General features: G+C 46.5%; 1 protein-coding gene across 1 annotated transcript; it reads left to right on the top strand.

The window, feature by feature from the left end:
• The first annotated feature begins 656 nt into the window (after window positions 1-656).
• On the top strand, window positions 657-11,302 carry LOC136387954 (probable inactive 1-aminocyclopropane-1-carboxylate synthase-like protein 2). Its single transcript, XM_066360055.1, has 14 exons — window positions 657-1,172; window positions 2,441-2,500; window positions 2,924-2,994; window positions 3,348-3,417; window positions 3,663-3,729; window positions 4,944-5,041; window positions 5,287-5,364; window positions 5,699-5,799; window positions 7,355-7,444; window positions 8,174-8,219; window positions 8,318-8,459; window positions 10,027-10,169; window positions 10,255-10,408; window positions 11,160-11,302. Exons 1-14 carry the CDS (start codon window positions 657-659, stop codon window positions 11,300-11,302), a joined length of 1,779 nt encoding a protein of 592 aa, XP_066216152.1.
• The last annotated feature ends 5,719 nt before the right edge of the window (window positions 11,303-17,021 follow it).

The following is a 17,021-nucleotide window of genomic DNA, read 5'->3' as shown; positions in this document are numbered from 1 at the left end:
ATAAGCTTATTTTATGATTCTCTTGGATTTGTTTGCTAAGTGCTTTTCAGCTTTTAAGGACTGATGATCTAATAATATTTTTTAAAGATTTTATTTGTTGACTTTAGAGAGAGGAGAGAGAGAGAGAGGAGTGGGGAGTGAGCGGGAAGTATCAACTCATAGTTGCTTCTCATATGTGCCTCGACCAGGCAAGTTAGGGTTCTGAGCCGGTGACCTGAGTGTTCCAGGTCGACACTTTATCCACTGCACCACCACAGGCCTCGCTGATGATCTAATCATATGTGAGGTTCATGCATAGTTCTTCATATAAACTTCATCAAATTTGATGTCACTATTTATTGGATTGTAAAGTGTGGATGCTTTCCCTTTTCTCTGCACTGTGTAAGTAGTATTGAAACACTACACAGGGTGTGGCAAGTGTAAGTTTACAGTTGTGAGTACACAAAACAGTTATTCTTATGTTATTATCTATTAATTATTGTACTGTTTTCCATACAAACAACTGTAAACCTACTTTTGCCTCACCCTGTATTCCATTAAACACACGGCAGGCCTGACCTCAGGGCCAAGTGGAGTCCTCTTTGCTGCAGTACATGGTCTGTCCTTTCTCTGCAGGTTCAGGCCAGCATGGTGAGACCAACATGAAGACCCAAACTATGAGTCACCAATCAGACACCCTCCACAAGTCCTGTGTCCAGAGGAGCGGCCAGGGCCTCAGAAGCCAGAGCCCCCAGCCCCAGCTGATGGAGCTGGTCCTGCGCTTGCAGCAGACCATAGAGGTCTACATCACACAGCTGGAGACGGGGCACCTGCAGCAGGGCCCAGGGCTGGAGAAGCAGAGGCACAGTCAGGACACCAGGGAGCAGGAAGTCCTCCTCGTCTACTTGATGAGCCAACTGGTCAATGTCTTACAGTCTAAGGCCACAAGTAGCCTGGAGCTCCAACTGCCTCGCCTTTGCCTGGACTCTAGGCATGATATAGGAGGTGAGCGGCAGGGCCCACCATCCAGGCAGCCTAACCAACCAAGTTACCAGCGGAGTGATTTGGAAGCTGCATTCGTCAGCTATGACCTGTCCAACCGTGGGATTGACATCTCTGCCTTATACCGCTCCAGCTTCCAGGACTACGTGACCTATCAAGGCGACCAGTACCACGAGGACAAGAACATCTTGGTAAGGATGTAAGGGGGCAGGGGGACATACTAGAGCCCCAGCCACTAGGATTTTACTGAGTCCTGTGCTAAGTACTATGCTCTCTCGCTTACTCTTCCCAGGCCTATGAAGTAGATGGCATTGTCTCCTTACAGATAAAGGAATGGCACAAAAGGGAGTGACATGCCCCAAAAGGGGAAGAGCTGGAACTGGGTCCCCCCTCTTCTCTTCTGCTTGCTTTCCCTAAACCCCTGTTCTTACCCACTAGGAGTCACTGTGGTCACAGGTGTCAGTGAGCCTGCCCTCATGGAGCTCAGTCTAGTGCGATTGTTGTCAGCCATTGGGACATGAACATGAATAATGTTTCTAGGAGCACTGGGGGGAGGCCAGCTTTGGGTGGTCTGGGAAGGTGTCCTAAAGGCTGGTGATGGTGGGAAGGTGGGTCCCCCAGGAGGGAAGAACTGCACATGTGAGAGCTTTATGTGGGAGGGGTTGGCCATGAATGAAGAAGGAGTTCCATGTGGCTGGAGAAAGGGCAGTGAGAGCTATGACAGGAAGTGTAGACAGGGGTAGGGGTGTTAACCTAAGGGTGACAGGGAGCCAATGAAAGTCCCTCAGCAAGGGAGGTTCACAACAGCACTCCAGCCAGAGGGTGGAGGACAGCACAAGTCATACCTTTCTTGTGTTTCTAGCTAAGTGGCGTGTGCTCTATGACCATGTGCTTTTCTGGGGCCAGGTGAGTGAGGTACCTTCTTGGACTCTGAAGCGATGGACCTCTTGCACTGACTTAAAGGGCGCTTACATGGAAGTGGAAATAAGAGGGATGGGTACGAGGCAGGGCCTGTGGAGCTTAAGGATCCAGGCTCTGGGGCGTGCAAATAGAGTTCTGACCATAACAAAGGTCATGTGGATAGCAGGTTAACCAACCTTTCTGAGTTTCACTCCCTTTAAAGCAGGAATCATCATAGAACATTTTTTCTTAGGAGTTGTGAGAATAAAGGCAATTCACACGGAGCACTTAGCCTAGTGACTCTCGTCAATAAGAACTCAATGACTGGTAGTTGGTACATAATTATTCTCTCTATGGCTCTAAAGGGGGGAATTTGCAAGCTATATGATTTTGGATCTGTGGAAAATTTTCAAACACTTAAACATGGGTCAAGTTGCTTCGTGGGGCAGGCAGTGAACTCGCCACCTGAAATCATCGGGGATGAGTGCTTATTGACGTGTTTAAAGGGGTCCATCTGGGCTGGCCAAGAGGACTGATCGCAGGTTCCTCCCACCTCCAGGGCTTCATTAACCTCGGTGTCAGTGAGAACAAGCTCTGCACTGATCTGATGACTGAAAGGGTAAGCCAAGGTCCGGGCTGTGCTGGGGCCCATATTCAGGCCCAGTTCCCCCACCACGTGGTGGATGCAATTGGGGAAGGGGGTGGGGAAACAGCTTCTAGAACAGCATATGTGGCCTCCTGGACTTCCTGACTGTTTGGAGGTGTTCTCTGGATGGGTATAATTTGGGTAGGCTGACAAGGGAGGCTCTGGCCCAGGTGTATGGTTGGGTAGGTTATTAAACACTTCCAGTAAGTTATCTAGTTGTGTGATGTATATAGCAAGAAGGTTGGGCCTCCATTCATTCAGGAGCATGCAGCACGTGCCCCCAATGCCCTCTGGGAGGCCCTGTGTTGTAGGGCAAATACCCACCTGCCCCTTGGTGTAGGATAAGGCTGTGGGGCTTCCCTGGTCTGGCTGCCATCATGTTTTATTTGTCAACAGTTGAGTCGGAGAGACATGAACTACATCGATGAGGCCCTTCTGCAGTATTCTGACTGGAGGGGACAAGCATTGTAAGTCACCTCCAGATCTGTGGTCTCCTGGTCCACAGGCACCAGTCCTCATGCAGGGAAGCACTCGCAGTGCCAAATGCTTGGTTGGTTAACTCCATTTCTCAGAGTAAAAACTCTAGAAAACGCCGAGAGCACACTTTAGGAGGCAGTCTGGTGTAGGAAAAGAGCGCTGCCGTATAATTCAAAGGCCCACGTTCTGTCCAGACTCTCACACAAACTGCCAGTCGCCCGGGGAATTGATAGCCTTAGTCAGGAGCCCTGTAGCATGAGGTTGGATGCGTTGCTCTTTGGAAAACACTGAATGAGGAAGGCCCAGGGCCTGGGAACCAAGGTCTGTCTGGGTCTGTCCACAGCCTGAGGGAAGAAGTGGCCCGGTTCCTGACCTACTACTGCAAGGCACCTACCCAGCTTGATCCGGAAAATGTGAGTCAGTTTCCCAGCCCAGTGCCATCCTAGTGGAAGGCTGTATTTTTGAGGGACCCTGAATTTTCTAGAGGGTACAGGGAGAACCAGCAGAGACCCACCCTTAGGGCCAAGTCAGAGTGAATGCTAGTGGGCCCCAGCTTAGGAGGGGCCTGTACCTGTCCCTATCCAGGGGGGAGGATACAGGGGACAGGCACTTCATACATGGGGTTGGCTTTTGATTCTTGACTTCTGTGCATCATCAGGTGATTGTGCTAAACAGCTGCCTCTCTGTCTTCCTGGCGCTGTCCATGGTTCTGTGTGACCCAGGTGGTAAGTCAACGGGCTCTGCACGTGGAAATAGCAGCACGTGGGCTCTGGGCCTAAGGGAAGAACATCTTGATTCAAGGCCCTTTCCCTAAAGTGCTGGAACTCTCCTACACTGGTTACATCATCTTCCTACAACACTGCTCACAAAAATTAGGGAATCAGGGACCGTGCAGATACTCCAGTACTTTCAGCCTTTTGTATAGTGCATTCTCACCAATGAAATAAAAGTTGCTTTTGCATCTCATTTGCATAATCAAACATCCTTTTTGACTTGTCTTTTGCTTTTCTGATGTTCTTGTTTAATAAAAAAAAATCAAATGCTTCTTTTATTGCTTTATATTCATTTTGAAATATCCCCTAATTTTTGTGAGCAGTATATTTCCGTAGGAGGGAGGGATTCAGACCCCTACTTAATAAGAAAATCACGTGACAGTCCTCAAGGAGGTATGCCCTAGGGAGGGTGATAATGGGAGCCAACTCATTATATTGTTGGCTGAATTTTGGAGCTCAACTCCACTACAGAGAGCCCTGGTAAACTGGCTTAAACTATATAGAATTTATATTCTGTATTCTCCTGCTCAAAAAAAAAAAAAAGTCTAATGAGTTCTAGTTCAAATAAGGCTGAGAGATCTGTTCTCAATGTCCCTCCTAAGAATGCCCAAACAAGAGTCTCAAACCGTAATGGGCTTCGACCTCATGGAAGGAAGTTACCAAGACGCCCAGTTTCATTCAAGCAAGTAGGTCCTTGGTTAGCTCATCCACGAGGCCAAATGGATGGGAAGGAGAGAACACAGGAGGTCACCAGTTACGGACAACCCGAGTCATGTGGAGAAGGGGAGCCCTCCCTGTGCAGGGACCCGAGCCTCTGGCGTTTGCCCTGGAGCTGACCAGAGCTTGTGAATGACCAGTGCTCATCCTGCTTGTGGCTGGCTTGGTGTGTGCCCTGGCTTCTGAGCCATTCACAGCTCTATTTTCCCCTTGTCTTCTTCTCTTCTGTACCCCCAAAAGCACACTTGAGTTTTGTTCCCCAGATGTTGTTATCAGAATAGCTCACTTGTGCGGAGCCCGAGCCCAGAAGCACTAATCCCCAGGCAGGAGGGATTGCCAGAGCGACCGTCTCGGTCGGTGGAGTTGCCGCGAGTCTGGGGTCGGGTGGTGTCTGGCAGGCTGTGACTGAGGGACCCTGGACTGACTGCTTTGTCCCCCTGTGCTTCCAGAGGCCCTTCTGACCCCCACCCCCTTCCATGCTGGCTTCTCCTTTACTTCCCACCTGTATGCGAAAGTGGAGCTGATTCACGTCCACCTGGACAGGGAGGTCAGAATGGGGCCCCTTCTCCTGCTCAGCTCACCTGGGCCGTGGAATGCCCTGGGGGGACCCGAAGGTTTAGGGGTGGGGCTTGCTTCCTCCCTTATAAGCAATGGTGGGGGGAGCATGGAGACACGAGGGCAGAGAGGGCGTGTGGGACTGGTGCCCTGGGCACGCAGGCGAAGGCTTGTTCGAGGTTGACAGGAAAGGGAGCGAAGCTGAGGAGCTGTCACTGAGGCAGCGTTTGTGTTCAGATCACTGAGGTGAACGCCCAGCCGTTCCAGCTGACGGTGGACAAGCTGGAGGAAGCCCTGCACGAGGCGAGGTTTAAGGTGAGGAGGGGCCTGAGTGTCGGAGGGGCACTGCTGCCCCGGAAAGGAGTTCAGTGCTGAGACTGGGCTACGACTTTCTCCCCAAGACCATGCACCCCCTTTCCCAGGAGAGGCAGTGCCCGGGGCATGTCCCCATGGGCCCCCTGAGCCCTCTCAGGGGCAGTCCCCAGAGCTCCTTCCTGCCCCGGCCTGTGGGCAGTATGGTGGGGGCTTCAAGGTCCTGCCTAGGCCTTGGCTGGGTGATGTGTATTAGGTGTCCTAAATGACCTTTGGCTGAACTTGAAGTAGATGTATGGGGTTTGTGTACACTGGGTTATGATTTTTTTTTTTTAAGGGGAAAAAGATCAAAGGCCTTGTGCTCATCAATCCCCATAATCCTCTGGGAGACATCTACTCCCGGGACTCACTGAAGGAATACTTGGAATTTGCCAAGAGGTAGGCATTCACCCCTGGAGACTAGACAAATTCCCATTGCTCATGGACAGAAAGTCGGAACCAGAAATAATTCACTGCCTGACCTGTGGTGGCACAATGGATAAAGCGTCAACCTGGAAACGCTGAGGTCGCTGGTTCGAAACCCTGAGCTTGCCTAGTCAAGGCACATATGGGAGTTGATGCTTCCTGCTCCTCCTCTCTCTCTTTCTCTCTCTCGCTCTCTCTCTCTTACTCTCTCTCTCCTCTCTAAAATGAATAAATAAAAATAATAATTCCAGAAATAATTCACCTTAGATATTTTTACTGTACTCTGTACAGGGGTGTACAGCTAAGTGACATGGGAATGAAGAAAAATGCACTCACGCACTTACCGCTTCGACCAATCTCTTCTTTTCCTTTTGCCATTTCCTTTCTAGTCTTGTCCAGGTGCAGACACCTACATAACATCATCATACAGTTTTGTGCTTGTTGACTTCCTGTAGCATAAGCACTATCCCAGCATCCATCTCCCCAACTTCTTAGCCTGAGGTGTCAAGGAAGAGACTCGGACCTTATGGGGTAAAGCTGAAGATAGTCCCCGTAGAATTTGATGTTCCATTCCTAAGAACAAGTTCACATCAGATATGTCTGGGGTCCTGAACAAGCTTCATTAGTTATGGTAGATGATCTTTTTTTTTTTTTTTTTTTTTTTTTTTTTGCCCTACTGGGATCCACCCGGCACGTCCACCAGGGGGCGATGCTCTGCTCATCTGAGGCGTCACTCTGTTGCATCCAGAGCCACTCTAGCACCTGAGGCAGAGGCCAAGGAGCCATCCCCAGCGCCCGGGCCATCTTTGCTCCAATGGAGCCTCTGCTGCGGGAGGGGAAGAAAGAGACAGAGAGGAAGGAGAGGGGGAGGGGTGGAGAAGCAGATGGGCGCTTCTCCTGTGTGCCCTGGCCGGGAATGGAACCCAGGACTCCTGCACGCCAGGCCGATGCTCTACCACTGAGCCAACCGGCCAGGGCCTAGATGATCTTCTATTTCCTAGAAGAGATGCACTAATCCAAGCCTCATCACTAACAGACTAATTAATGGCAGAGTAGGCGGACAGGAGAAAGAGTGCTGGAAGTCACAAGCTGGCATATGATAGCACTGGGTTCAGATCCCAGCTCCAAAACCAGCTCATGGAGGGAATTACTGTACATCTCAGAAGCCTACTCTTCATCCGTGAAAGGGAGATAATAGCACTGCTTCGAAGGGCTGTCGGGAGAATAAACACGCTGTGCATAAGCTCTGAGCCCACCTCATGCCACTCGGTGGTCTCTGCTTCGTGACTGAAAGGTCATGCATGTCTTTTCGGTTCTGTTCCTTCTCAGTATTCCCAAGCAGGGTCTAAAGGTTCCTTCTGGTATACCAACCCCTTCCATCCTACCACGTCCCGTAGAAGGGGTGGCTGGGTGCTGGGGCAGTAGGAGAATCTGATCTGTATTCAGAGTTGACCATAAAAGAGAGTGAGTGAAGATTAGAGAGAAAACTTTGATATTGTTATCCCCCCCCTTTTTGCATATCTTGCAGATACAACCTACATGTGATTATTGATGAGATTTACATGCTGACTGTGTTTGATGAATCTGTCACATTTCACAGTGTTCTGAGCATAGAAAGGTGAGTTGGTCTCAGCTGGAGTTGTAATGAGAACATTAGCTTCCTGCTTTTGCACAGTAAGCTCATGTGCCATAAATTTAATTGCATAAGCTTTAGGAACTGAGTTAAATACAAAAATGAGCAGAGTAAGACCTTCCTTCCCAAGTACCTTTTGGTTTAGACACCTTTTCATACATGAGATAACTTGAGGGCAAGGTAGAAAGTGCACTGTCAAAAGTTAAGGAGTTAAGGTCAACCCCCTACCCCTACAAAGGTCAGGGTAGAAGACCTCAAGCCAACTTTTTCTTCTTTTCCCTACATAGACCCCAATTCTTCATCTTTTAAGTATTTCTCTATAATCTTTTATTTTATTTTATTTTGTAGGTGAGAGGAAGGTAGATAGTGAGGCAGACTACCACATGCACCCTGACCGGGACCCACCTGGCAAACCCATTAGGGACCAATGCTCGAGTACTGAGCTATTTTTAGCACCTGAGGCTGATGTGTTCCAGTGGAGCTATCCTCAGCACCCGGGGCCATGTTCAAATCAATTAAACCACTGGCTATGGGAGGAAAATAGGGAGAGAAGGGGGAGAGGGAGAGGAGGAAAAGCAGATGGTCGCTTCTCCTGTGTACCCTGACTGAGAATCAAACCTGGGACATCCATGTGCCAGGCTAATGCTCTATCTCCACTGAGCAACCGGCCAGGGCCATTTCTCTGTAATCTTGATTGTATTGTCTTTTCTCCAGTTTGCCTGACCCCAGCAGGACCCATGTGATCTGGGGCACCAGCAAGGTGAGTCCCAGCTGCCTGTCCTTGGGTAGGAAAGGAAGAAGAGCCAGGAACAGCAGGCAGACCAACCAGGAATTCCCTCCTGTGCTCTCTTCCTCTAGGGCTTTGGACTCTCTGGCATCTGTTTTGGTGCTCTGTATAGCCACAACAAGGAGGTGGTCTCTGCCGTGCACGCTTTCGGCGTCCTCCACAGCCTCTCCGGCATCACCCAGCACAAGCTGTGTCGGCTGCTCCGGGACAGAGGTACTGAGCTCCATCCAGGCATCTTGGTGGCTCATGGCCGTGGGGGATTCCTGGGTCTGCCTGGGCCTCTGACATGCCTGCGGTACACTAACAACCTATTCACTGTCTCGGGTTATTTTTTAATTTAAATTACGGGGTGACATTGGTAATAGGACTCTCTAGGGTTTAACGGTGAAGGGCGGAAAGTTTGAAGGACAGGATGCAGCTCAGATGGTGTCGGATGTAGATGGAAGACAGAGGTGCTGGTCTAAAACCAGGGGTGGGCTCTAAGATCCGGCTGGCTGGTAGCTCCTGCTCTGCCTGGAAAGGGGATAGTCAATTGGACTCTGAGACTTAAGGTGGGACCTTCAGAACTCTGTTGTTATGTCAAGGTCTCTTTTCCTTTTCCAATATTCTGCTTGCTCAGGCAAAGATGATAAAGAAATAAACACCCGGACTCCTCAAGTATGACTCAACCATTGTTTTTCAATCCCTGGTCCACCAGAAATTTCATGCCAGTTTGGGAAAGAGTTAACCACCCTGAGGTTGGATGAAGACCAGACTCTATAATCTTCATACACCCTCGGGGTGGTTAACTCTTTCAGACTGGCATGGAATTTCTGGTGGACTAGCAGTGGTCTGCGGGCTGGGAACTGAAAAACACGATTCCGTCTTCCAGGGTGCCCAAATGAGAGCTGCCATCCGGGCACGTTGCTGTGGCTCCATCTGGGGCCCCTGCATTCTTCTGCCCCTTGGGTCCCGCGTACATGCTGGCTTCAGGGAGAACGTCCCCCTTCAATGCCACGGCCCCGTCATAGAGAAGGGCCCCTTTAATTCCCTGTGTTCATTAGAACATATGGCAATCTAGCTGATTCAAATTAAAAGCTGGGATACAATAAAAATAAGCTAAAGTAACCAGCTAATCCGGTTTAGAAAATAATTTACTTTCATCTTGTGGTGAGTGAAAGGGTAGGTAGGAGAAATCCAACTAGATGTTTCCATACATGGGGCCAGGCCCTTTGATTATCAGCAGAAACCAGGTTCCAGACGCGCCTTGAACACTGGTATTCAACATGGGCTGCATATGGGGATTAGGTGGGGATCTTAAATAGATTCTAGATGATCTGATCTGCGGATATAACCTGGCCACGAGGACTTTTACGAGCTCCCAGGTGGTTCTGTGTGCCGCCGGGGCCGAGAACGACTGGGCTAAGATCATGGCCAAGCACGTCTCGGTTCCTCAGAGTCCGCTGTGTGGAGCGGCAAGAGGCAAGGGGGGTTTTGAGTACCTGCTGCCTGCTCCCTCGTCAGCAGCATCGGCCCGATAGAGAGGGGTGCCTGGCTGCTGGCCGCAGGGATGCAAACTGAAACGGAGCACTCCTGCTGGTTGACCGAGAAGCCCACTGTCTCCTCCAGAGCCGTAGGTAGGAGCTGAGGGTTAGGTTGGATGCCACCAGCTCAAATATAATACCATCAGTCTTGGATAGAACTAGCTGCCAGGAAGCCCACGTAGGGAGCACGTGGTAAAGAACCCTGGGCAGCTCTATGCCGTAAGACCCGTGACAGCGTTCTTCCCCGACCTGTGCAGAATGGATCGACAAGGTGTACCTGCCCGCTAATCGCTCCCGGCTGCAGGCAGCTCACAGGTACATCACTAACAAGCTGAAGGCACTGAAGGTCCCCTTTCTCAGTTGTGGCTCTGGCCTCTGTGTCTGGATCAGCTTGAAAAAGGTGAGCTCTGGGAGTGAGGACAGATGTGCATGGGCAGACCTGCTGATGGGTCTTGGGCTCAGCTCTGTCCCTCTGCCTTCCCTAGTACCTGGACCCGTGCACATTTGAGGAAGAGCAGCTCCTTTATCATCGCTTCCTGCGAAACAAGCTGATATTGTCCCCTGGCAAGTCCTACATGTGTAAGGAGCCTGGCTGGTTCCGCCTCACCTTTGCGAATAAACCTTTCCACCTAAAAGTCGGTGAGTGGCGCTAAGTTCCCTCTCTTGGCATCTCCCACTTCTGCATAATCCAATAACCAAGTCTCACCGTATTGGCCTTTAGTAGCCTATAGCTTTAGTGGCCTCTGGCCTAGTGCAGAAGGTTTGCACTTTCATATTTTGACTGAGCTCCTTTGAACACAGGGAGTATATGCACCTGCCATTGAGCAGGACATTGGGACTGATGAGAAGTGGTTCTCTGCCCTGTGGGGCTTGAGTCCGTAGGTGAGATAGTCGGGTAGGTGATCATGGACGTCCCTGGGTGTTATTCTCTGGAGTTCAGAGTTCAGATTCTCCTCTGAAGGTTATGAAAGCATGACATTCACTTTACAATGATCTGTTGCATCTCACCACATGCTGGACACTGTTCTACCTTCTGGAAACAGAGCAGTGAGGACAGAACATTGGTTACAGAACATGCTTTTGAGTTAAAGTGGAGAACAGCCCGAGTGAGGGGACACTGGAGGCAGTAGAAAACTTGACGAGTCCAGGACATAGCCAGGTTAGAGGACTTGCTATGAGACACGGCGGGGTCTTGCAGGCACACTCTGTGACAGTGAATCTGGAAAGGAGCCACTGGGGGTGCGGTGGGCACACTGGGAAATCCATCCCAAAGAACGGTGGGCTGGAGTTCGGCGTCCCTGAACGAGAGGCTCCGTGATGGTCAGCGCTCCCTGGGGATCCGGGACCCACCTGCAGACCCGCTCATTCGGTCTCCCTCTGGCCCCTCCAGCCATGCACCGGTTCAGTCAGGCACTGGCCGACCAGAAGCAGGAGTGGATAGAGAAGCAGCTGGCGGACGCGATGCGGGAGGACGCGGTCTGCCTCCCGCTGGGCAGCTCCGGCCAGTCATCGGCCTCTGGTCCAAAAGACTGAGGTACAGACCTGCTGACAGAGCTGGCAGTGGGCTCCTCCGGAAATGGGTCCATCCGACCCAGTCAGCAAGCACCCTCCCTAAGCTGAGCATCTGACACTTTGAGGACTTGCCTCTTTTACTCTCTGCTAGCCATGGTGTGTGGGCAGAATGTTTTTATGGGGGTTGGGGGGGGGGAACCTAGGGAAACAAAGGGAGCTCTCTGCATCCCTTTTTAGATGGGTTTGTTTTTATATTTGATTCCTAATAAAAGTCTATATTCTCTTAAATTCCGGGCCTGTTTTATTTCTTTCTAACTCTTCATAATCACTTTTGGGAACTATTAATATTTTTGTCCTTTTTATTTTTAAATTCTAAGGGAGGTTATTATGATTTTTTAAAGATTTTATTCATTGAGAAAGAATAGAGAGAGAAAGGCAGGGGAGGAGTGGGAAGCATCAACTCGTAGTAGTTGGCTCCCGTGTGTGCCTCCACCGGGCAAGCCCTGGGTTTTGAACTGGCAACGTTAGCATTCCAGGTCAATGCTCTACCTGCTGCGCCACCACAGGTCAGGCCTAAGGCAGGTTATATATGAAGAATACTGTCTGGGGCAGACAGGAAAGGACCCTGACTGATGGCACATTTTCTAGGGTTGGATGCAGTGTCTTATACGATCCTAACCAGATCACACCCACTTTCCACATGAGTGGCCAAATGGTAGGGTGGTGGTACAGTTTGGTATCATTCCAGATGTTCCTGCTTCCAAATACAAGCTCTTTCCCTTCTTGCCTTTTCAAAGAGCTTTTAAAATGACTCTCTGGTGCCAAGTCTGGGTCCTCCATTTTTATCTCTAGATAGTTTTCAAGCTCTCCGTATACTGCCCATGGGCATCTCTGCAGAGCCCTGGCACATCTGGGCTTGAGTCCGAGCACTGATGCTGTGGAACGGGGTACCGTCATTTTATAGATGATGAGAGAGCTTTTAGCACCGGCTGGTGACTTCAGTCAGTTGTTGGGATTTGTGACCCTCCTCTCTCTTTTGGGTCCCGGTTTGGTGGTTTATTGTTCCTCAGTGACAGTCTTCTGTTTTCTTTTATAATCAAAAAGCATACCAACAAATTCTGATTCTTCAAGGTTTCTTAATTCTAGACAAAGTTTCTTTAGAAACTGACTATAGCTACTAGAAACAGAAAGGAATTCACTGGATGAATGAGGGAGCTCACTGGGTCAGAAAAGAAGGTACAGATGGAAACCAGAGAGGCTCTTGGGATGTGTGAAATGGGAGCTAATATACTGCCCTTGTAGGCAGTTTGCTATACACACATTCACAGCTCTATACACATCATCTGTATTGATACCTTCGGAAAACATGGCCTAGAACAAAGGCAGTTAGTACGCTTGCGTGCAAGATGGGCCGTAAGGTGAGAGACCACATCCAGCAATACTTGTGACCTTGCTAAATTCACTTATTAACCTTCATTGTTTGGAAGGGGGGGGGGTTATTTGAATTTTCAGTGGACACAATCATGATGCTGATAAAGATAATTTTCCTTTGTCTTTTTCAGTATTTATTTCTTATTTTTCTGTTCTAATCACATTGCCGAGAACACCCAGTACAGTGTTGAAAAGTGGTGAGAGAGGACATCCTTGTTTCGTTTTCAGTCTTAACCGGAAAATGTATGATGTTGCTGTGTTTTTCCTATTGCCTTTTCCCATATAGAAAAGTTTCCTATAATACTAGTTTGTTGAGAGTTTTATCATTAAGGGACTTTAATTTTGTCAGATGTTTTTATCTGTGCCTCTAGAGATGATATAATTCTTTTAAAATTATTAATGTGATAAAATATATTAATTTTTAAAAAATATTAAGCCAATGTCATGCTCCTGCAACAAACCCCATAGAGTTGTGATGCATCATTCTTTATATATTGTTGGGTTGGATTTGATATTAAGAATTTTACATCTCTTTTCATGAAGGACATTGTGCCATATATAAATATATATATTTATTTTTATTTTATTATTTTATTTTATTTTATTTTTTGTGGTAATGCATTGTTGGTTTTGGTTTCAGGATAAAACTAACCTCAAATGTTTTGGGAAGTTTCTTTCCTTAATTTTCTGAAAGTTTGTGTCAAATTTGACTTTTAAAATATTCAAATATCTGGTAAGTCACCTGTAAAGCCAGTTGTATCTGGAGTGTTTTGTGGCTAGGTTTTCACTCATGACTTAAACTTCTGTAACAGATATAGGGCCATTCAAATTGGCTTTCTTTTTAAAAAATTTCCCATTATTTGAGAGAGAGAAAGAGAGGAAGAGGGAGAGAGAGAGAGAGAGAGGCGCATCAACTTGTTTCCCTTAGTTGTTCCATTCAGTTGTGCACTCACTGGTCACTTCTCCTACGTGCCCTGACGAGGGATCGAAGCAGCAATCTCTGGTGCACCAGGTCAACACTTGATCCACTGAGCCACTTGGCCAGGACCTCTTATTTTCCATTTCTTGTGTCAGTTTTGGCAATTTGTGTCTTTCAGGAAAATGTGTCCACTCCATCTAATTTTAATAATTGACATGATGAGGGAATATTATAAATGATTTTATGCCTTTAATATCTGCAGAATCTAGAATATTAATCTCTTTTTACTTTTCTGATATTGAAATGTTTTTTTTTCTTTTTTTATTATTATTTTTCTATTTTTTTTGTATTTTTCTGAAGTGAGAAGCAGGGTGGCAGAGAGACAGATTCCTGCATGCGCCTAACAGGAATCCACCCACATGCCCACCAGGGGGTAATGCTCTGCTCATCTGGGGCATTGCTCTGTTGCAACCAGAGCCATTCTAGTGCCTGAGGCGGAGGCCATGGAACCATCCTTAGCGCCAGGGCCAACTTTGCTACAATGGAGCCCTGGCTGCAGGAGGGGAAGAGAGAGATAGAGAGAAAGGAGATTTGATTCCTGGCTGGGAATCAAATCTGGGACTTCCACACACCAGGCCGATGCTCTACCACTGAGCCAACTGGCCAGGGCTGAAATGTTTTTTTTTAATCAGTTAATCTAAATCAAGGGTAGTCAATCTTTTTATACCTACCACCCACTTTTGTATCTCTGATAGTAATAAAATTTTCTAACCCCCCACTGGTTCCACAGTAATGGTGATTTATAAAGTAGGGAAGTAATTTTACTTTATAAAATTTATAAAGCAGAGTTATAGCAAGTTAAAGCATATAATAATAATTACCAAGTACTTTATGTCAGATTTTTGCTAAGTTTGGCAGAATAAATCTTTCTAAAACAACTTACTATAGTTAAATCTATCTTTTATTTATACTTTGGTTGCTCTGCTACTGCCCACCATGAAAGCTGGGATGCCCACCAGTGGGCAGTAGGAACCAGGTTGACTACCACTGATCTAAATGTTTATAAATGATCTTTTCGAAGAACCAACTTGGTTTCATTGATTTTTCTTTACTGTTTCTCTTCTGTTTACTTTTTACTCTAATCTTTATTCCCTTTGGGTTTAAGTTGCTCTTTTTCTAGCTTCTTAATGTAGAAATGAAACTTAGGTTATTGGTTTTAAGCCTTTTTTTTTTCTAATAAAAGAATTTAAATCAGCCCAGTCTGTGGAGGTACAGTGGCTAAAGCATCGACCTGGAATGCTGGGGTCACCGGTTTGAAACCCTGGGCTTGCTGGTCAAGGCACATATGACAAGCAATCGTTGAACAACTAAAATGATGCAACTATGAGTTGATACTTCTCGCACCCCTCTCCTCTCTCTGTAAAATCAATAAATCTTTAAAAAATTTTAAATCTATTTATCTCTCCAAGCATTGCTTTATAATTTTGATATGTTGGGTTCTTATGATCATTCAACTTTCTAATTTCCCTTGTGATATTTCTTTGTTACCTATGATTTATCTAGTGTATGTATGTCCCTTAGTTTCCAAATATTTGGAGATTGTACAGTTAGCTTTGTTAATAATTTATATTTTAGTTCCACTGTGATTAGAGAACATAAACTATGATTTCAATCCTTTCAGTTTATTGAGATTTGTTTATGACTAAGTGTAGGTCTATCTTGGTCAGTGTCTCTTAGGCACTTGAAGTGAATTCTGCAGTTACTGGGTGTAGTGCTCTACAAATATCAATTAGGTCAAATTTGCTTTGTAGTGTTTAAATCTTCTGATTCTTACTGTCATTTTATTAATTTATTCTATATGTTACTAAGAGAAGGGTGCTAAATTTTCCAACTATCATTATTGATTTGTCTATTTCTACCTTTTGTTCTGTCACTTTCTGTTTCACAGATTTTGAATATTTATTATTAGGGGTATAAACATCTTAAATAGTTTGTTATCCTAATTTCTTAATCATTTTCATATTAAATGTCATTTTAATTTCTGGTAATTTCTTTTTGAAGTCTACTATGTCAGATGTTATTACAAATACTTCAGATTTCTTATGTTTTTTCTTTCGTTTTTGTGTGTGCTAAAGTAAACCTAATGTAAAATGTTAACCATATTAACCATTTTTAAGTGCACAGTTGAGTGGTTTACAGTACATTCATGCTGATGTGCAGCCTCAGAACCATCCATTCCCATAACTCTTTCTATTCTGTAAACCTGAAACTCTATACCTAATAATTACCCGTTATCCCCTTCCCTCAGCCATTGGCAACTCTCAGGCTCCTTTCTGCCCCTATGATTTTGACTACTCACTACCTCACGTGGAATCATATACTATTTGTCCTTTTGTGACTGGTTTATGTCACTCAGTATAACGTCCTCAAAGTTCATCTACATTGTAGCATGTCAGAGATTTCCTTCCTTTTTGAGGCTGAATAATATTTCATTGTATGGACATTTTGCTTATCCTTTCATCTGATGATGGACACCTTAGTTGCTTCCTTGTTTTTCCTATTGTGAATAATGCTGCTACGAACACGGTGCACAAATGTCTTTGAGACCCTGCTTTCAGTTATTTTGGGCCTATACCCAGAAGTGAAATAGCTGGGTCAGATCATAAATCTATTTTTAATTTTTGGAGGAAACTCCATGCTGTTTCCCACAGCAGCTGTACCAGTTTACATTTCTGCCTGCATGCAGCTCATAAGGATTCCAATTTTGCTGCATTCTTGCCAACACCTGTTTTCTGTTTTTTGGACAGTAGCCATCTTCTGATGATTGTTATCTGTGTGGAATAATTTTTTCCAATTTTACTTTTAACCATTTATCTTTTTTTTAAATAAATTTTTATTTTAATGAGGTGACATCAATAAATCAGGGTACATACATTCAAAGAAAACATTTCCAGGTTATCTTGTCATTTAGTTCTGTTGCATACCCATCACCCGAAGAGAGATCGTCCTCCGCCCCCCTCCATCCAGTTCTCTCTGTATCCCTCCTCCTCCCCCTCTCCCTCCTTCCCTCCCCCCACCCCCCGTAACCACCACACTCCTGTCCATGCCTCTTAGTCCCACCAATGTATGGAATCCTGCAGTTACTGTTTTTTTCTGATTCGCTTATTTCACCCCGCACAATGCTACCAAGACTCCACCATTCCGCTGTAAGTGATCCGATGTCATCATTTCTCCTAGCTGAATAGTATACCATGGTGTATATGTGCCCCATCTTCTTCATCCAGTCCTCTATTTTTTTTACAGTGATTAAAAGCCTTTAAGTAAACTCTTGGCCAATACAGCAAGAATCCATAAAAGAGTAGTGTCCTTAACATGTTCACCAAGTCCAAG

The sequence above is a fragment of the Saccopteryx leptura genome, chromosome 1, assembly GCF_036850995.1.
Source record: "Saccopteryx leptura isolate mSacLep1 chromosome 1, mSacLep1_pri_phased_curated, whole genome shotgun sequence".
Lineage (NCBI taxonomy): Eukaryota > Metazoa > Chordata > Mammalia > Chiroptera > Emballonuridae > Saccopteryx > Saccopteryx leptura.
Note: the sequence above shows the minus strand (reverse complement) of the source record. Positions and strands in the feature narration are given on the sequence as shown.

Excerpts from the sequence above, each read along its gene's own strand:
- LOC136387954 (XM_066360055.1), top strand. The coding sequence starts at position 657 with ATGAGTCACCAATCAGACACCCTCCACAAGTCCTGTGTCCAGAGGAGC. Across the intron at positions 5,042-5,286 it reads ACGTCCACCTGGACAGGGAG|ATCACTGAGGTGAACGCCCA; the intron begins GTCAGAATGGGG and ends GTTTGTGTTCAG. Across the intron at positions 8,220-8,317 it reads TGATCTGGGGCACCAGCAAG|GGCTTTGGACTCTCTGGCAT; the intron begins GTGAGTCCCAGC and ends CTCTTCCTCTAG.